The sequence below is a fragment of the Centroberyx affinis genome, unplaced genomic scaffold (assembly GCF_046629955.1).
Source record: "Centroberyx affinis isolate AG114_WGS23_722 - 3 ecotype Tasmania unplaced genomic scaffold, CSIRO-AGI_Caff_v1 ptg000667l_1, whole genome shotgun sequence".
Lineage (NCBI taxonomy): Eukaryota > Metazoa > Chordata > Actinopteri > Beryciformes > Berycidae > Centroberyx > Centroberyx affinis.
This window is the reverse complement of record NW_027279291.1, coordinates 23,505-45,000: the sequence shown is the minus strand read 5'-3', so window position 1 is coordinate 45,000 and position 21,496 is coordinate 23,505. Positions and strand designations below refer to the sequence as shown.

Genomic DNA, 21,496 nt, shown 5'->3' with positions numbered 1-21,496 from the left:
TTAATTAGTATTCTACCTAAATGTACGTTCAGTGTTGACTGGCTTTGAATTGTATATGAATGTATATATTTTTTTAATTTCATATCAATGTAAGCTTGCATTTTTTTTTATATTCATGTATATTGATGTAATTTAGTGTATATTCATGTAATTTAATGTTTATCATGTAATGTGTTATGTACAGTATGTCAGGTGTGGAACCCAGGAAGATTAGCTGATTGCCATGGCATCAGCTAATGGGGATCCTTTAAATAAACAAATAAACAAATGAAGACATCAAAACATGTGATCTGACAGAACATGTGTTGTGGTGTAAATATCAGACTTTTCCAGACTTTTCCAAATGTTTTTGTCTAATTTCCAAACTGGGATTGAACCTGGACCGGGAAATTATCAAATTCTTTTTTTCCATACAAGTCTGACATGACTCTCCAGAAATATGTAGGAACCTTGTGAATGAAGCAAAACACACAAAACGGACACCAGGGCATCAGGTCAAAGTAAAGGATTATGGGATTGGAGAACGACCTGCAGGAGCCAACTCAAGTTTATTGTCCATTGTTTCCAGGGCAGGAAACATATTTTTCATTGTCTGTGTCGTCAGACTTGGAGGAGGTGCTGAAATGTGAGACTGCGCCTGGTTGGATTCACGTTTAATAATCCAGGAGTGATCGTGATTTACAGAGACTTCACAACAGCTACTGTAAAATGACCTGTTAGGCACAAAATCACTGTTAACGACTTATAACCTATAACCTGAACAAATGGCCTGATAACCTGGGGCCGGATTCACAAAACCTTCTTAAGTAAAAAAAATCTTCTCAAGTGCCATTTTTTTCTTAACTTTAGTCTTAAGAAAAAAAAAAAAAAAAAAAAAAAAAGGAAAAAATGCTATTCTCAAAAACAGTTCTTATATATTTTCTTAACTTTCTTATGTTTCTTCCTAAGAAAAAACTTAGGAATAAATGGTATTCTTGAAATGAAAGTTCTCAGATTTGTTGTTGATTTTTTTCTTAACTTTAAGACGGCCCTTCACCTGTCTTAAAACTCCTACAGTGAAAAGGTAAGCCTCTAATATCATATATTTAAACACATTTTAGACAAGTAGGTTATAGTTCAAAGTCTTCATAGGTTCCCCTACACCTAACATTAAGATGAACATTTATTGTAAAGCTTTATTTGGTCTAGGGCCAGGTAGGCCTCTGTCTCATGTCTGTTGGAAATAAGCTGCAAATTTTACAGTTACCAACAGCAACCAATGTTTAAATCTTTGCTCTAGTTTCCCTAAATAGGTTTTTCCCCAATTGTTTTGTAGATGGAAGCACTTTGGGTTGCCTCCTAGCCTTGTCTCCTAGCCTCCTAGCCTTGTCTCCTAGCCTTGTCTCCTAGCCTCCTAGCCTTGTCTCCTAGCCTCAACGGCAGTAAGCCTAAAGTTTATTAACCAGAATTAATTCAGGCCCTATTTTGAGAAGTTCTTAAGTAGGAAAATTAAAAGAAATCCGTAAGAAATGAGACTGTTACTAAGAAAATATTGAGGAATTGCACTTAAAAGCCTTCTTAAGAACTTCCTAAAATTTCCTCTTATGTAATTTCTTAAGATCTATCTTAAGAACACATTGGTGAATCCGGCCCCTGATGAAGCTCTTTGTACCGAAACATTGTTCCCAATAAAACCGTGGAGTGAAGTAGAGTGTGCAGGAGCTTCTTCCTTTTCAAAAAAACCCAGTGGTACAAAGAACAGAAATGTTAAATAAATCTAATTGAAAAATGTTTTAATCCACAAACTCAGTGTGAATGCAGCCTGTAACAGACTTTCCTGCCCACCATCCCCTTCACCCCATCACTCCGAATCCCCCACAGCAGTAAACACTGTGACACAACATATTATTATTTTTTTAATAATAAAGTCGTTTTATTCTCAGGATTTGGTTGTAGGAAACACGTCACATGGCCCGGTGTTACAGCAGAGGGGGTTACAGGCTGTCGGGTCAGACGGAGCGGAGCGTCTGGTCTGCTGCCCGGAGGGAAACACATTTCACCCAGTCTGTGTGAGAGTTCAGTCTGGAGGACTGGACTGTGGGGAAACACTCCCTAAGATACTGAAAAGCACATTAAGAGTAGAACAAGAAGAAGTAGAAGTAGAAGAAGAAGAGGAGGCCGTCACCCAGGTTCTAATGCACAACATCTCGTGTTCATTATCAGCACCATGACATTTAAAATATAATCAAGTACAGTTCTGCTCGGGATCAACAGGCAACACAGGATTCCTTCATGTTCCGATTTAAAAACTCCAGGCTTTTTCCTTTCCGGACATTCATTCCTTGATTTGAAGATAGATTAAGATTATTCTTTATAGTGACACATATCAGAATATGAGACAACCGGGATCTAAAAACCACAGAGGAAGTGTAGCTGTGTGTTTATCAGAAACAACAGAACAACAATATTTTTTCTCTACTTTTTGTGCAATTTTCAAACTTATCAAGATCTGGCAACCCGCAAATTCGCTTCCCCATACGTTTCCAGAAATATGTAGGAATCCTGTGCATGAAACTGAAAGTAAAGGATTGTGGGACTGGAGGGACGACCTGCAGGAGTTAGCTCAAGCTTACTGTTCATGTATTTCCAGGGCAGGAAGCTAACTTTTCACTGTCACCTGAATCCAAACTCCACCAGACAGTTTCACCATTTTACCAGCCGGACAGATCTGTAGAGCTCCACAGATCTCTGAGTACCTCAACACCTGGACCTGGTGGCCAAAGCTAATTTCCCCACCATGACACTTCCATAAATAACTGTTTTCAGCACAGATTTTGACTTTAACAATTCTCTGTCCACTGCATATACGCACACATGATCGTGAAAATAATTTAAAACCCAGAGATTTTCAGAGTTTCAGAACCATCAGTGACTGGAGAGAGAGAGAGACTACAACACAGACACACACACACCGCCATTTTGAAACAGTTTCCAGATCATTCAGAGACGTTCACATGCCCAGAGACTCCTGTTATAGCTAATCCACTTTTGGATTGATGCATTTAAACATCATGAAAGGTTCAGAGTAATACGGAGAAACCTGGTCAAGAAGATGCCTGCCTCCCATATTAAACACCTTACTGCTTTCACTTTGGGTTTTCGCGCCGTCTCGCACAGCATTATGGGTACATTTTGATGTCAATAAAACACATGACGGCGAGTGGCAACTGCAATCACTATTAACACTGGAATCACCATCTTCCCCCTGTACTGGGACTCAGTCCAGAGAATGAAAAGATGACAGACTGACAGGAGGAGCGACAGCCGGCGAGCGGGACAGGAAGTGGCCGGTGGATTAAAACGGATCCTAAACCTTCACCCGGGCGGGGACTCGGTCCGCTTCCGGCTCAGTCCGTCAGAGTTCCTGTGATATTCTCTCTATTATTTTGTTTTCCTGTCGCTGTGTGGAAATGTCTAAAGTCCAACATGAACTCTGAAGTTTGAACAAAGTCAGTTTGGTGTACTGAACCCAGCCTTGATCAGTGACAGAAATCTAAACTTAAAAAAAAAACGTTTCCATTAATCCCCTAAAAAACAAAACAACAATAACAAAATCCTTTCGTTTTGATTTCAGGCTTCTCAGCTGAGGCTCGGACCCAGACTGCCTCACAACCAGGGAGCAGGTCGGGGTTCAGTGTCTTGCTCAAGGACACTTCAACAGGACTCAAACCTGACACCTTTCAGTGACGAGGCGGCTTCTCTGACCACCAGGGGGAAAACACACACACACACACACACACACACACACACACACACTCATTCACTTAATCAAGTCTTTACAACACATTCTCTTCTCTCACTCACTCAAGTCTTTAGAACAGTGTTTCCATTTGGGTTTATGGGCCGAAAAATACAGAAAAAGGAAGGAAGCCCACCATGTCCTAGCTTAGCGCTGAGGATTCTGGGAAACCAAACCTGAAGGCCGTTTAACAAGCAGGATCACGGTCAGACAGATGACTGAGAATTACATAGAATTCTTCATTTTGATTAATTTGTCAAATTTGTTGAGGATATTGTTCTTACAGATTTGTTGCAGCAACGACCGATGAAAATCAGTCCCAAGTTATTTTATGATTTATTTAGCAGTCTGTTTGTCATCTTTTACATCACTTACATTTTCACTGACAAGCTTTTATAGAATCTGTCATGAAACCCTGTTTTTAGTTTGATAACTCTTACTGGCTTTTATTCATATTGTTTTACTGTCTTTAAAGCACTTGGGTACTGCTTTGAAAAGTACGGTACCACTTAGAATAATAATATAATGTATTATTATTACCATTACTGAGTAATCCTGCTTTTTGAACTGGCCCTCTGGAAAGCAAGAGAAATAACTTTGTATCACCGGCTGCAAGTAGCTGGTAGATCAGAAAATCAGCAGTAAACTCAACAACTTCAACTTCTTCCTCCTGCCAAACACAATTATTTTTTTGTTTATTTTTGTTGCAATAGACAAATGTAGTAGCCACAGCTAAATCCTGCCTGGGCGAATCTGGATGAGGAAACAGCCAAGCTGCCCTTGAGCAAGGCAGCAGCAGACTGGTGCTTACTGGGAATCTCCCAGTGTGAAGGGAAGCAGGAGCTTCAGTCTCCAGGGTGAATCGAGGTTAACAGTTAGCTGGTGGCTGATGCAGTTGGCTTTGGGGTTTAGTTTCAGGATTAGTACTTTTATATTCTGTTCACATGTTACAGCTTCTGTCTTCAGTCTCTCTCTCCTGCTGTTTCACTGTCGCTCGTCCAGTAAAGCCAAGTGTCCAGCGCACTCAGCAAGAAACATCAAACCAATGGCAAGAGTCCGTTCCTCCATCATCTTGTGTATCTTCATGAGTGTGTGTGTGTGTGTGTGTGTGTGTGTGTTGACACACTCACACCTCCACACAACTGCACAGTCCAGTCAGAGTGTGTGTGTGTGTGTGTGTGTGTGTGTTCCTCTGTAAGGGGATGATGTGACTTCAGCAGCTCTGTGCCAGAAACTGGCAATATAATTCACTTTAACATCTCTCCCACTTTAACTAATGCAGTTCAGTTTTAACTCTGTAGTCTGAAATGTCCTTAAGCCTTGATGCTCAGCCTCTGCTGCTTGAATCCTGTGGAACTTCTAATTCAGTGGATGCAGAGCATTTCAAAGGTTCGCTCGTGTGTGAAGCTGTGATCAGATAGGAGCTTTTCTCTGCTGCTCAAACACAAAGCTCAGCTGTGAGCGTCGCTGGTAAGAGAGACGACAAAAGGTCAAATCATTCTGGTTGTTATGCAACACAAAGTTGGTCAACAACCTGTAACCTATCAAGCAAACCTGAACTAACAAAGGGATAACGTTGTTGAAAATAAAAAAAGGCAGCGACCGCTCCGCTGTTCTTGAAGTGGAGGAAGAGTCCATTCATGACTTCCTCCTGTGGAGAACAGAGCACCGACTGTGTTTCTCATCCCATCCAACAGATAGTGTCGTTTTCCAGGAGGCATGTTCAGCTGGGAGCCCAGGCAGCGCCACAAAACGCACTGCGTCAAACAGGCCGCTATCAAACCATAGAAAAATAACTGAAAAAAAAAAAAAAACAAGGTGCAGGCACATCAAAAGCTTCCTATGTGATCACAGCCTGAAACCGCACATGTGTTTGTGCCACCAGTGTGCTTCTGGCCGTACAGCTGAGTCTCCTCTCCAGGGCAGGAGACTGTTTCTGTTTCTGTCCCTTGGCCACAGTGGCTGGAAAACGTCAAACACCCCCCCAGTCCGGTCTCCGGTCTCCGGTCTCCGGTCTCCAGCAGCCACAGCTGGCGGCCGGTTATCTGCTGACTCAGCAGCACTAACTTCACCTGCAACTCCTCGACTTGTGGCTCCTTCCCATCCTGCCCACGCTGTCTCTCTCTTTTTTTTTTTAAAAATCTACTAGTTCGTTCACCTCCGCCTCTCAAAACTGCGAGGCGGGCTGCTGCTGCGGCGCCGGCGCCTGTCCGCTGTTGGCCTTCTCCCGCAGCATGGCGAGGGCGGTGCTGGAGAAATCCCTCAGGATGTCCACCGTCTCCCGCTGCAGCGCCAGAGACTCCTGCACAAACTCCTGCTGGCTCTCCACCAGCAGCTGCACCGACTGGGCCAGCGTCTCCAGCGACTGGGACACCGAGGCCAGGAGGAGCCGGCCGGCCTGCTGCTGCTGCAGGCTCTGGGACGCCAGCTGGGCCACGTGGTCCTGGGGCCTGCCGGAGGACGCGCCGGCCGGGAGAGGGTCCGAGGAGGAGGAGGAGGCGGAGGGGCGATTCGGGGGGAGAGGTCGGTGGGAGGGAAGAGGAGGAGCGGGGAAGGAAGAGGAGGAGGAGGAGGTCGGGGGAGGAGCAACAGAGGAAGACGATGCGGTGGCGGGGTAGGCAGGAGGAAGGGGAGGGATCGAGGAAGAAGAGGAGGAGGAGGGTGCCGGGTGAGAGGTAGAATCGTTGGCGGCCAAAGATGTTGAGGAAGAGGAGGGGAGAGGGGAGGCTGGGCGAGGGGGGAACGAGGAGGAGGAGGGGGGAGCGGCGGGGGCGGAGGAGGCGTCGGTGTTGGAGGGGGACTGTGACTGAGGAGGAGGAGGAGGAGGAGGAGCAGGGGGGGCGACAGAGGAGGAGGAGGAGGAGGCGGCGGCGGCAGCGGGGTCTGAGTTGGAGGTGGAGGGGGCGGGGCCAGCGGGGGGCGGGGGCTTGGAGGAGGAGGAGGCGTGGCCCTGGCTGCCGCTGTGGTTGCGGGAGTAGGTGTGGACGGGCCGGGTCCTCAGCAGGGCGTCGTCGGGCAGAGGGTCCAGGGGCACGGAGGCCGGCGTGGGGAAGGAGGCGCGGTACGCAAACATCGAGTCTTCGTCATCGTCGTCATCGTCGAAGTCCATGGTGTGGTCTGCAACACAAACAGCTCAGGGGTAAAGCTCTCCATCCAAATACTGTCACTGTCACTTTGTAATGACATTTTGAAATTGTTGTTTACATTCTAGCAGCCCCCTCCTTTCCTCTCCTCCTCTCCTCTCCTGTCCTCTCCTTGTCTCCTCTCCTCCTCTCCTTGTCTCCTCTCCTAATCTCCTCTCCTTGTCTCCTTTCCTTTCCTCTCCTTGTCTTCTCATCTCCTCTCCTTTCCTCTCATCTCCTCTCCTTTCCTTGTCTCCTGTCCTCTCTCCTCTCCTTGTCTCCTCTCCTTTCCTCTCATCTCCTCTCCTCTCTCATCTCCTTGTCTCCTCTCCTTGTCTCCTCTCTTCGTCTCCTCTCCTCTCCTTATCTCCTGTCCTCTCCTCTCTTCTCCTTGTCTCCTCTCCTCCTCTCCTTGTCTCCTCTCCTCTCCTTTTGTCTCCTGTCCTCTCCTCTCCTCTCCTCTCCTCTCCTTTCCTCCTCTCCTCTCCTCTCCTCTCCTCCATGGTGGGACACACAAACACACCAACCGCTCTCCAATTATAGCAGTGGGATTTCTTGATATTTATAGAAATCTTTTCAAATATCACTGCAGGAAGGAATCTTATTTTGTTTATTTTAAAAGCTCTTTTCTACCTTTTATGCCTCAGCTCTTATTTGTTTCCCTAGCAAAACTAGGAATTATTTCAGATTCTGATCTAAATTTGAAACCTCATGTTAGCAATGTTACTAGATTCACTTTTTCCCACCTAAAAACACATGGCTAAAGCGTGGGGTTTTATCTCTCAGTCATGTGTGCTGTCTGAAAAGTTTTCTCAGAACTAGTGGACAAACGAGAATAAGAAACAGGAGAAAAGAAACATCACCAACTAGCTGCCTGGTTACCGTTAGAGTTAGCAACAAACAACCCACAGCAAGCTGAGCTTTATGGGGATTTTCAGCACGGCTGGAACACGGCTGACCAATCAGATCTCTTGGCTGAACCTGGCTGTTGTATAAAACTAGATTCTCACCTCCATCTTCAGCCAGGTCATACTCGAAGTCAGGAGAGGAGTGGAAAGGATCGCCTATAAAACAGCAGCAGCATCACATCACCATGCAGGGCTCAGTGCGGTTGCAAATACTGTGATACCAGTAATTCTTACAATACTACAAACTTGATGCAACTTCTAAAACAGTAACCCCCCCCATACCTTGAATTTCTTGAATGAAAGCATATTTTGTTAAGATTAGATCCGACCAAGTCATTTTCTCTGTAACATTTGTGAAAGTATCTTGCTTTTCTGATTGGATCGGACCACGGACTCCCTGATGTCCTCATAAATACGTAAACAGACAAACACACACATGTATACAAATATTAAATGCACAATATGTAATTTTCTGCCGCTAGGGGGTCTCTCAATCAAAACAATAACAAAAGACGGAGTTTGATAACGTCGTGAAGTAGCGTGGGATCATGGGAGTTGTTGTCTTCATTGTTAAATTGCCGTTTTATTTTTAGGTTAGGATTCCTTCAGTGTTCATCGTTCAGGAGGTTTTTTACCGGGAGCCGAATTATCCGCAGAGGTCTCCTCCTCTCCAAAACAAATGGACCCGGTGATTAAAACCGGTAAAAACACTGAATAAAGCAGCTTCACGTTAAAAAACAGTGTTTCTCTGATGCTGTTCGGCAGACACAGGACGTCCGGAGGAGCTGTGAGCCGAGCTGCCGCTAACGTTCACTCAGCTCGTTTCTCTGAGAACTTCAGATCCAGACGTCCGATGACTAAAATCCTTCCATCCAGTTAAAAACGACCAAAATCTAAAAAGTGTATTGTAAAAATGTGGCTTAAAACTGGATAAAAAGTCAATTTATGGGAGGTGAAGGAGGAGGTAAAGGAGGAGGTAAAGGGGATCTGACGCCATTGACAGGCGACCAAATGAAACAGACGGTTACCTTGATTAAAATAACGGGTTTCTCTAGGTTTGAAAATTGTTGGAAACATTTGGGATAATGTAAGAACACAACTCAACAAAATATATAACATAGGTCTAGTCGTTTTTAGATATTTTAATGCGGAAAAGTTACATATTGGGCCTTTAAATAAATACATGCATATATACACATTCATAAATGCTGGAAAAGGGGGATAAAACCGGAGAAACAATCTTAAGAGTCTACCATTTTGAAACTTTTACCTTTCACCATAAAGTGGTGCAGCAACAGGATGGGAAAAAGAAAATAAAACTTCCTCTGGCTGCAGTTAGTCTGCTCTACCAGCCACTTTGGCAGGGAACTGAATATCATCATCATCATCATCATCATAAATACTGTACGCTTCTACCAGTCTGGTTTCTTACCGCTGAGGTCTTTGTCCGGCGAGGAGAGAGGCGACAGGTCGAAGGAGGCTCCTCCGGGCAGGGGGAGGGGGTTGGTGTCCGTTATGTTGAGGTAGGAGTAGGGGGGAGGAGGCGGGCCTTTACGCCGCCGCTTGGTCAGGTCGCCCACGTCTTCGCCAAAGTCCAGATCGCTGTCGCCGTCGCCGTCTGGGGACAGAGACACAGAAAAAAAACAAAACCAAGTCAGTTAGTGGAGGAGAGACGAAGGAAGGGGGACTTTCTATCGGTCCGTCTCTCTTCCTCCTTCCCCCTCCATGTTCTCTCTCTTTTGTAAGCCCCTCAGCGTTTTTAGGTTGTTTTTTTTTTATTAGTAGACTTTAGCACTGCTTCTATCACTTTGCTTCTGTTATATCACTGAATCTCTCCCTCTCTCTCTCTCTCACTTTGCTTCTATGTTTTATCACTGAATCTCTCTCTCTCTCACTTTGCTTCTATGTTTTATCACTGAATCTCTCTCTCTCTCACTTTGCTTCTATGCTTTATCACTGAATCTCTCTCTCTTTGCTTCTATGTTTTATCACTGAATCTCTCTCTCTTTGCTTCTATGCTTTATCACTGAATCTCTCTCTCACTTTGCTTCTATGTTTTATCACTGAATCTCTCTCTCTTTGCTTCTATGCTTTATCACTGAATCTCTCTCTCTTTGCTTCTATGTTTTATCACTGAATCTCTCTCTCTTTGCTTCTATGCTTTATCACTGAATCTCTCTCTCTTTGCTTCTATGTTTTATCACTGAATCTCTCTCTCTTTGCTTCTATGCTTTATCACTGAATCTCTCTCTCTTTGCTTCTATGTTTTATCACTGAATCTCTCTCTCACTTTGCTTCTATGCTTTATCACTGAATCTCTCTCTCTTTGCTTCTATGTTTTATCACTGAATCTCTCTCTCTTTGCTTCTATGCTTTATCACTGAATCTCTCTCTCACTTTGCTTCTGTTTTATCACTGAATCTCTCTCTCTCTCTGCTTCTATGTTTTATCACTGAATCTCTCTCTCTCTTTGCTTCTATGTTTTATCACTGAATCTCTCTCTCTTTGCTTCTATGTTTTATCACTGAATCTCTCTCTCTTTGCTTCTATGTTTTATCACTGAATCTCTCTCTCTTTGCTTCTATGCTTTATCACTGAATCTCTCTCTCACTTTGCTTCTATGTTTTATCACTGAATCTCTCTCTCTGCTTCTATGTTTTATCACTGAATCTCTCTCTCTCTTTGCTTCTATGTTTTATCACTGAATCTCTCTCTCTTTGCTTCTATGCTTTATCACTGAATCTCTCTCTCACTTTGCTTCTATGTTTTATCACTGAATCTCTCTCTCTCTCTGCTTCTATGTTTTATCACTGAATCTCTCTCTCACTTTGCTTCTATGCTTTATCACTGAATCTCTCTCTCACTTTGCTTCTATGCTTTATCACTGAATCTCTCTCTCTTTGCTTCTATGCTTTATCACTGAATCTCTCTCTCACTTTGCTTCTATGCTTTATCACTGAATCTCTCTCTCACTTTGCTTCTATGCTTTATCACTGAATCTCTCTCTCTCTCTGCTTCTATGTTTTATCACTGAATCTCTCTCTCACTTTGCTTCTATGTTTTATCACTGAATCTCTCTCTCTCTCTCACTTTGCTTCTGTTTTATCACTGAATCTCTCTCTCTCTCTTTGCTTCTGTTTTATCACTGAATCTCTCTCTCTCACTTTGCTTCTATGTTTTATCACTGAATCTCTCTCTCTCACTTTGCTTCTATGTTTTATCACTGAATCTCTCTCTCTCACTTTGCTTCTATGCTTTATCACTGAATCTCTCTCTCACTTTGCTTCTATGTTTTATCACTGAATCTCTCTCTCTCTCTCTCTCTCACTTTGCTTCTATGCTTTATCACTGAATCTCTCTCTCTCTCTTTGCTTCTATGCTTTATCACTGAATCTCTCTCTCACTTTGCTTCTATGTTTTATCACTGAATCTCTCTCTCTCTCTCTCTCTCACTTTGCTTCTATGCTTTATCACTGAATCTCTCTCTCTCTCTTTGCTTCTATGCTTTATCACTGAATCTCTCTCTCACTTTGCTTCTATGTTTTATCACTGAATCTCTCTCTCTCTCACTTTGCTTCTATGTTTTATCACTGAATCTCTCTCTCTTTGCTTCTATGCTTTATCACTGAATCTCTCTCTCTCACTTTGCTTCTGTTTTATCACTGAATCTCTCTCTCTCACTTTGCTTCTATGTTTTATCACTGAATCTCTCTCTCTCACTTTGCTTCTGTTTATCACTGAATCTCTTCTCACTTTGCTTCTGTTTTATCACTGAATCTCTCTCTCTCACTTTGCTTCTGTTTTATCACTGAATCTCTCTCTCTCACTTTGCTTCTGTTTTATCACTGAATCTCTCTCTCTCTCTCACTTTGCTTCTGTTTTATCACTGAATCTCTCTCTCTCACTTTGCTTCTATGCTTTATCACTGAATCTCTCTCTCTCTCTTTGCTTCTATGTTTTATCACTGAATCTCTCTCTCTCTCTGCTTCTATGTTTTATCACTGAATCTCTCTCTCTCTTTGCTTCTATGTTTTATCACTGAATCTCTCTCTCTCTCTGCTTCTGTTTTATCACTGAATCTCTCTCTCTCTCTTTGCTTCTATGCTTTATCACTGAATCTCTCTCTCTCTCTGCTTCTATGTTTTATCACTGAATCTCTCTCTCTCTCTTTGCTTCTATGCTTTATCACTGAATCTCTCTCTCTCTCTGCTTCTATGTTTTATCACTGAATCTCTCTCTCTCTCTTTGCTTCTATGTTTTATCACTGAATCTCTCTCTCTCTCTTTGCTTCTATGCTTTATCACTGAATCTCTCTCTCACTTTGCTTCTATGTTTTATCACTGAATCTCTCTCTCTTTGCTTCTATGTTTTATCACTGAATCTCTCTCTCTCTGCTTCTATGTTTTATCACTGAATCTCTCTCTCTCTCTCACTTTGCTTCTATGTTTTATCACTGAATCTCTCTCTCTCACTTTGCTTCTATGTTTTATCACTGACTCTCTCTCTCTCACTTTGCTTCTATGTTTTATCACTGACTCTCTCTCTCTCACTTTGCTTCTATGTTTTATCACTGAATCTCTCTCTCTCTCACTTTGCTTCTATGTTTTATCACTGAATCTCTCTCTCTCTTTGCTTCTGTTTTATCACTGAATCTCTCTCTCTCTCTCTCTCTCTCTGCACTGCCCCATGACCTCTGGCCCCTCTGACATGTGGACATGGATGTGAAACTCAGAGGAAGGTGCAAAGAAGCAAATTTACTAATCACACTATGAGGGAAATGACAACTCAAGGCCAATTTCCACCTGGACCCTATTTTACCATCACACCAATAGATTCATGCCAAAATCGTGTCACTTGCTTCAATATAGAGATACTTGCATCTTTCTTGCCTGTGTGCAGCTCCCCAATACAGTTCTATATCTAAATCATATATCTAAATCAATACAAGGAAGTTTAAGTATTATTGTGAAAATGTAACCTTAACTCAAGATCTTCTTAACTTACTCCCACAATCCCCTTCTTGTATTCATCAACTGTAACTCAGCAGCATGGACATGCCGTGGGACTGGACAGAACCTGTGGTTGTCTTTAATCTCATCCGGTTGTCATCAGTAATATTTTGTGCACGTTCCTCTCTGTACATCCACTCCAGGGTTTTTCCTGCCTAGGGAACTTTTAGCAGCTACCAAAGCAGCTATTTTCCTCTAGCGCCAAATCGAAAAATCAAGGAACTGAAAAACAAACAGAAAAAAAGAAAATAAATAAATAAAAAAAAATCCATCATTTTGACTCATTTGACTTCTGGTGCAATGCGGCCATGTGACCAGCAGAGGGCGCGTCAACAACAAATCTAAGAAACGTCAGCAGTCGTCTCATTAGCTGCACAGGCCGGACTTCCAATGGAGCTCAACAACAACTTTCCTGACCTGAACTTTAAGTCTCAGAAGCAACATGGACAACTCCAGCTGTTTCAGACAAAGCATCTGGCAACAAATTCAGGGTGAAAAAGTCATGCAACGTCTTGAATTTGACCGCCTGTATTCAAGGCCTCAAAAGTCTGAATACTGTTAAATATTGCCTTCAAGTCTTTCCAGAGGTCTTAAAAATGTCATGTAGATTCACACTCTGATAGGACACTTTCTTTCCATTTTCACATTAATTTCAGTGTCTTATATTTCATTCTACTTAGCAATCTAACTGAAAAGACACAGAGACACAGAAATTGGAAAAATGGCTGATGCCACCAATATGCCCCCCCCCCCACCCCCCTCCTCTGTTTACCTCCTCCAGGACTCATCAGTAGTATCTTGTGGACCATCCTCTCCACGGGCCCCAGGTTCTTCTTCCTCAGGCTGGAGCCGTTGGGGCCCCTGAGGGCCACCATGCGCCGCTTCCCGTCACACTTCAGGTCCGCCCACTTCTTCATGATCTGACGCACCTGAGAGAGAGAGACAGAGAGAGGATACCCAGCCTTTACATTTAGCCACTACTACCACCACTGTTTCTACTAAGACAAGATAAGATAGCACTTTATTCAGGGTTCCCACACATTTTCAATTAAAAAATTCCATACTTTTTCCAGACCTTGATTTGTCTGGTGTTCAATATGATTTACGCAGATAGACATCTTGCTCCTGCTAACTAGGTCATATCACTGTATAGATGAAGATTGTTCTTCACAGCGACAAATATCAGAATATGTGAGATGATTGGCAGGGTTCCTACACGGTTTCCATTTTAAAATTCCAGATTTTTCCCAGACCCTATGTTCTTGACTGGATTTGATTTTGGTGGGTATTTGATATAATGCATGCTGACAGCGGCTGGGTAATAAGAGCGTCCCTCTATCTGAACATTATTCTTCACATCAACAGAAACTGTGGACTCAAAGTGGCTCTACAACAACATAAAAGCTAGAATTATGCGTGTATCAGACCTGAACCACAACATTTTCCATACTTTTCCAGACATTTTCTCAAATTCCCAAACTATTCAAGACCTGGAAATCATCATTTTTAATACTTTTCCAGACTTTCCAGACCTGCGTAGGAACCCTGTTTATTGATCCCCTTGGGGAAATTCAATACTACTGCTACTACTACTATTACCATCTCTGTTTCTACTACTACTGCTGCTGCTGCTGCTTCTCCTCCTGGCGGGAAAGTAACTTTTCTGTCCATGGGCCACAGTGTTTAGTAAATACAAAACTTCACCACCATTTTCACTATTTTACCTGCCAGTTACATCTTAGAATAGGACAAAGTGGCTGGTAGAGTACCAGACTGCCAAAATGTACCAGTATTAGATTCCCGCTAACACAACCACTACTATTAGCCTACTTATAATAATAATAATAATAATGATGATGATAACAATCACGTTAACAAACCTCTCTGCGATTCTCTCCCAGATCGTTGATCTGCTCTGTGATTTCAGCCCAGGTCTGTTTCTTGGTCTCAGCAGACACACCGTGGTTAAACTTCTCTATAGACAGACAGGGAGGGAGGGAAGGAAGGAAGGCAGATAGGAAGGAAGGAAGGAAGGAAGGGGAGAGAGAGAAAGAGAGAGGACAAAAGAGGAAGAGGATTATTGTCAGGATCACACAGACATCAATAGGAGAGGCACTAGCTGCAAGTGAAACCACAGCACAGTTCTCTATGTACAGTATGACTTTGCGATGGTCAAACACATGAGTCCGGGTCATAATCTAAATATTTCTGAAGGAGCAGTGACAGTTTTGTCAGTCCAGATAGTGGATCTGACTCTCTCTCTCCCCCTGCTGGTGGAAATCTGCACACATTTCCTACACAGCACCCAGACTGCTGCAGCCATCTAATAATAGCTTCAGCCAAGCAATCTGATTGGTCAAAGAGGAAACTTCAACTGTGCTGATAATTCCCATAATGCACGGCTAGCTGTGCTTTACTGCTGGCAAACATGCGCTGGTAGTCTTTGTATAAGATCCATGAAAGCCTTGGGGGCGTTCTTCACCTGGATGATGGGTGTGACAGTGGAGCGGTGGGTGCGAGGCGCAGCCAAGCCGGGCTTTATGGGAAATATCAGCACAGCAGGAACCAATCAGATTTGACTTTACTGTAGTGCCACTGCTATGTGCTCCAGTCCAAGATTTTCCACCTCGTCCTAGGATGACGGTGCTTTGATTAATAATGTTCATCTGTTTTTTTTTTTATTGGATTTGGTTTACTATCTCTTTCATGGCTTCCTGCAGGAGATGTGTTAGTAAAGGTGGCAGTGGCAGACTAAACTAAATACATTATGCACACACTTGATGCTTTCTATCTGCCATTTCTCTTTAATATGCAACAGGAATACATGTAATTACTTTGCATTGCACTGGCAAAGTCTAATTTGTATCAGCTTACTTGCAGGTTAATAAAGTGTAGCAGTAAATGCAGGGAGGAAGCAGAGCAAAGGCATGGCTTGCAAAAGCATGGAGGTCATAATTTGAATATCATCTGTTCAGCAGAGTTAAATACCAATGTTTTAAACAGGATAAGCTGATATTATGTCTTTAACGTTAGCTAGAGTTACAACAATTAATTTTACTCCCTTGAAGTGATGCTCCCCAAAATAAAATTCTTCTTCTTGGTTGCAATTTCAGTTTTGGCCAGCAGATGTCGCAGCTGGACGCTGTACAACATGGCTTTGGTTTCAATGAAAATATACTGTACAGATACAATGATACAACGGACATACAATGAATACAATGATTCAATACATTTTTTATTTTTTTAAGGGTTTTACAGTCAGGACAGGATGTTTGACGGACGACAATATGTTTGCTATTTAAGAACTTAATGCTCTTCATGTTCTCAAGACTGTTTTTTTTATTGCACACTGCAATAAAAGCTTTTTTTATTCTATTCTACCGCTGGAGTGTGTGTTACTTGTTCAAGGATCTGGATCAGAACAGTTATCGCAATGACTCTAAAGCACACACACACACACACACACACACACACACACACACACAAGCCACCAGCTACAAGTTGCTATACTATTGGACGCGCTACATAGTACAACAGGTAGACACACACACACACACACACACCTCCAGCATCCCTCCTACTCACTGAGGATGATGAATCTGTTCCTCTTCACCTCCTCCAGCAGCAGTTTGATCTCTGTGAAGGAGAACCTGGGTTTGGACCTGGACCCTCCTCTTCCTCCTCCTCCTCCTCCTCCTCCTCCCACCCTGTACTCCTCGTCATCGTCCTCACGCCACCGGCCCGACATGACTCCGACTCCTCCTCCTCCTCCTCCGGTCCTCTTCCTCCTCCTCCGGTCCTCTTCCTCCTCCTCCTCCTCCTCCTCCTCCTCCTCCTCCTCCTCCTCCTCTTCCTCCCGGCCCGCTATGGTTCAGTCCGGTTAGCGAGCTCGCGTCCACAGCGCTCCAGGATTGTCCGGTCCTGATCCAGCACCCGGTCCGGTCCGGTCCGGTCCAGTCTGGACTAAAAACACCCGTCTGACTGCACAAGGCCAACAAGAGGGAGAGAGACAGGAGGAGAGAGAGACGAGTTACTATTTTATTTAAAGTCTTTTAATCTTTTATTGATTATCTTTTTCATCAATTTGCTTTGGCAACACAGGCAGAGAGAGAGAGAGAGAATAAAAAGATAGCAAGAAAGGATAAAGAGAAAGAAACAGCAAAATCAAGAGTGAGAGAGAGGAAAAAGGAGAAATCATCAGTCAGAGAAAGAGAGAGAGAGAAAGAGAAGGAGAGAGAGAGAGAATAAAAAGATAGCAAGAAAGGATAAAGAGAAAGGGACAACAAAATCAAGAGTGAGAAAGAGGAAAAGGGAGAAATCATCAGTCAAAGAGAGAAAGAGAGAAAGAGAAGGAGAGAGGGAGAGAGAGAGAGACAGAGGGAGAGAGAGAATAAAAAGATAGCAAGAAAGGATAAAGAGAAAGGGACAGCAAAATCAAGAGTGAGAAAGAGGAAATCATCAGTCAGAGAAAGAGAGAGAGAAAAAGAGGAGAGAGGGAGAGAGAGAGAGAGAGAGAGAGAGAGAGGGGGAGAGAGAATACAAAGATAGCACAAAAGGATAAAGAGAAAGGCACAGCAAAATCAAAAGTGAGAAAGAGGAAAAAGGAGAAATCATCAGTCAGAGAAAGAGAGAGGAAGGAAAAAGGTAGAGAGAGAGAGAATAAAAAGATAGCAAGAAAGGATAAAGAGAAAGGGCCAACAAAACCAAGAGTGAGAAAGAGGAAAAAGGAGAAATCATCAGTCAGAGAGAGAGAGAGAGAGAGAGAGAGAGAGAGAGAGAGAGAGAGAGAGAGAGAGAGAGGACAGAAGAGACAGTAAGAGGGGGAAAAAAACAACGCTGATGAGTCCCTGCCCTTTCTCCATGTCACATTCAACAGAAAGGACGCTCAGTGGTGCGTTAGCGTTCACAAGAAGAAGGCACCAGTCTTTTCCCAACGTCTCACTCTCTCAGTAAGAAGAGTGAGGTTAAACTGTCAGTGTTGCTTAGCGACAGCGGCGTCCAACACAGAGACGCTAGCTAAGACGAGAGACGCCTGCTGGACGGAGGAGGGGAAATTCCCGTTTATCGCAGACCCCGTGTGTCACGCTGTCGTGCATTTTTGGCACCGGGGACCAGGTGGAACGCCATTTTGTTCCTCTCTACACCCTGTGCTTGCTTTGTATACAGATGGGATGACAATAAAGTTGATCTTACAGGGTTCCTACACATTTTCAGTTACAAAAATTCCATATTTTTTCCCAGACCTTGATTTGTTTTGAAGATTTTGTCTGGTGTTCAATATGATTTACGCAGATAGACATCTTGCCCCTGCTAACTAGGTCATATCACTGTATAGATGAAGATTGTTCTTCACAGCCACAAATATCAGAATATGTGAGATGATTGGCAGGGTTCCTACACGGTTTCCATTTTAAAATTCCATATTTTTCCCAGACCCTATGTTCTTGACCGGATTTGATTTTGGTGGGTATTTGATATAATGCATGCTGACAGCGGCTGGGTAATAAGAGCGTCCCTCTATCTGAACATTATTCTTCACATCAACAGAACCTGTGGACTCAAAGTGGCTCTACAACAACATAAAAGCTAGAATTATGTGCGTTATCGGACCTGAACCGCAACATTTTCCATACTTTTCCAGACATTTTTTCAAATTCCCAAATTATTCAAGACCTGGAAATGACCAAATTCATTTTTAATACGTTTCCAGACCTGCGTAGGAACCCTGATCTTATGTTATCCATCTCCCATCTCCACAGGGAGGTCAGAGGTCAAAATGATCTCCTGAAATTTGAATTCCATTTTGTGATAAATTACAGACTTGATCTGTTGTTTAAAGTGAGCGAACGTGTTTTAAATGAACACACAGAACCTGATTCTACACACAAAATAGCTTTGTAAACAGGTAGGGTTTATGTAATACACGGATATTACGTAACGGCTGGTAAAAAATATTCTTGGCAGGTTGTTCATTAAGTTCATCCGCCCTCGGCAGATAAGCTGATAACTTAATGTCAGCCACTGGGTGGCCATGTATAACCACATGCAAATATATCACTGTGGCCAGCTAGCAGAGCAGGAAACCAACAGCAGACAGATACCAGTCAGATCTGGCTGGGGAGAGTCTACCTGACACTTTGACAGGTAAACAACCACCATTTGGAGTCCTATTCTGTCCTAAAAACATCTAGTTGGATGATAAAATTATGAATAATTAATTTAGGACTTAACCAGCAGCTGTGGCTGGTGGACAAAACGGTTAGTAACCTGCCCAAATTCAGTTTTAGCGTCACATGGTCTAGCTGCTATTTCGAAAGGCCTTCAAACCTCACTAACAAAACACTTGTGGCTGACAGTTTTCTGCTACCATTTCCTACCACCAGACTGTTAATGCTATTCAGCGGTGTAAAAATACGTATGAAACCATGCAAACCCTGCGTACATGCTGTTAATTGTAACCCAAAACTAATCTGTTAACCTGTAAATCTGTCAACAAAGACGCTGTATCTGTTGTATTATTGTCTTATTGTCATTTTGTTGAAATTATGTGTTGCTTCCTCTTCAGTATTCCTGTATTTCCTCTCTTCTTATCTGTGTCCTATTCTCTGTCGCTGCAATGACCCAATTTCTCCACGGAGATCATTAAAGTTTCATCTAATCTAAACTAATGTAATGGTGAGACACACAATAACAGGAAATGAGGCAGGAAAAAAAAAGCATGATGAGGGGAAATTTAGAATAGAAATTGGATTCATTAGACATAATGTATGGGTGAATCCTAAATCCTAAAAAATCCTATCCTAAAAGAAAAACAGACATCAAAATACCAATTCACTATGTAGGCTAATACTAATTCAGTATAAACTAGACACTTATTTTGCCTTTATTTCAGTGGTCTCCAATTATGTGCCATGGAAAGCCAAGAGATTTAAATCCCAACGCCACAGCAGCTCATTTCATTACTTGGGTCCGGTTGAATTAGATTCTATTAGTTAAGATGAAACTTTAATGATCCCAGTGGGGAAACTGGGCCATAAAGCAGCAGAATATGGAAGCAGAAGAAGACAAAACACAGAGAACTGAAAATAATGACACAAAACAATAACAGAAGTTGTGGTTTATTAGCAGTGGTGGAAAGTAACTAAGTACATTTACTCAAGTACTGTACTTACGTATAATTTTGAGGTACTTGTGCTTTACTTGAGTATTTCCATTTTATGCTACTTTGAACTCCACTACATTTTAGAGGGAAATATTGTACTTTTTTACTCCATTACATTTGTTTCACAACTATAGTTACTTTTCAGATCAATATTTTATATTTAAAACATTTGATCATCTTTATAAAATGACTATAAAATAGCACTGTTATAGATTAGACTACCCAAAAGTATAGCTACATTGTTAAGATTAGCTTCACGTTGACAACTTTAAAATGCTGCTTACATGTACATGTATGTCAATAAATCAGTATTAATATTCCAATAATTTATGAAAAATATAACTCTCTAAATGGGGACAGTTTGCATAATGAGTATGTTTACTTTGATACTCTAAGTACATTTTGCTGCCAATACTTATGTACTTTTACTTAAGTAAGATTTTGAATGCAGGACTTTTACTTGTAATGGAGTATCTTTACATTGTTGTATTGCTACTTTTACTTAAGTAAAAGAGCTCAGTACTTCTTCCACCACTGTTTACTAGCGCAACGAGCCGCTGTGGTGTTTGACCGGAGTGAAAAACCTGCATGGCTTCACGCTTGGGACGCCACTGATTTACATCAACCTTACGTTAGCCAGGACCACGTGATCCGGCCGAGCCAATCAGCTGCGGACTTCCTGTGTCTTTGTTGAGCTTCGTTGCTGCTGCCTCTCCCCCTGCTGCTCGTGCCTCGGGGAACAGCCCACGAATTCCGCCATCTCGGTTAGCATGTCTCGCCGCTCGCCGCTTCGTGAAAACAACGCTGAGACCCGTTTCGATGCGAATTTGAGTCCCGAAAACAGCAGAAGCCGACCCGGGGTTTTATCGCGGATGTAAATCGCGTTTTCGAAGCCGCCGTGCTGCATTTCTGCACCGCTCATTTACGACAAATACAGCTGTTGCTACGCGACTGTTGGTGAACGAGATAGAGGACGAAATGTCGGCTAGCTCCGCTGCTACGCTCTTTTCTTCGCACTGTTGCGGTAGACGCGTTTTGACGCAAAAACACAGCAACCCGTAATCCCAAATGAATCACGATGTGCGGTGTGAAAGCTGAATATGGAGGAAATAATTACCAGTATAAATGACGTTGATTTCTCTCTCTCTCTCCCTCCTTCCTCCGCGGTTCTCCGAAAGTTCGGAGTGACGAGAAGAACGGCACTGCGCAGACTCTGCAGCGCGAGATATTTTTTTTTCTCCCCTTGAACGCGCAACATTTTCCAGAATGAGCCTGCGGCGCGCCCCCAGATGCCCCAGTTAACAGTGTGCACCAATCAGTCCCATTAAAACCCACAAAGCAAACATCAAAATCACGAATTCTGCAGAAATAACTCGTGATTTTGGTGTTTCTTAAGCAAAACTGTTGATTAACCTCTTCAGAATGCCTCAAACTATTGCCCCCCCCCCCAGTCTTGACACCACTAATGAGTCCAAGGCCATATCATTCATATTTCCTATGCACATTTTTTATTCAGA

At 42.9% G+C, this 21,496-nt stretch overlaps 1 protein-coding gene across 1 annotated transcript; it reads right to left on the bottom strand.

Moving 5' to 3' along the window:
* Positions 1-4,306: 4,306 nt before the first annotated feature.
* On the bottom strand, positions 4,307-21,152 carry LOC139643880 (uncharacterized). The gene is made up of 9 exons (XM_071519165.1): positions 21,097-21,152; positions 16,403-16,798; positions 14,698-14,792; positions 13,590-13,746; positions 9,241-9,426; positions 7,911-7,964; positions 6,601-6,895; positions 6,379-6,459; positions 4,307-6,228 (listed from the first exon to the last, which is right to left on the bottom strand). The coding sequence occupies exons 2-9, from the start codon at positions 16,563-16,565 to the stop codon at positions 5,946-5,948; spliced, it is 1,314 nt and encodes a 437-aa protein (XP_071375266.1). The 5' UTR covers positions 16,566-16,798; positions 21,097-21,152; the 3' UTR covers positions 4,307-5,945.
* Between the last annotated feature and the right edge of the window lie 344 nt (positions 21,153-21,496).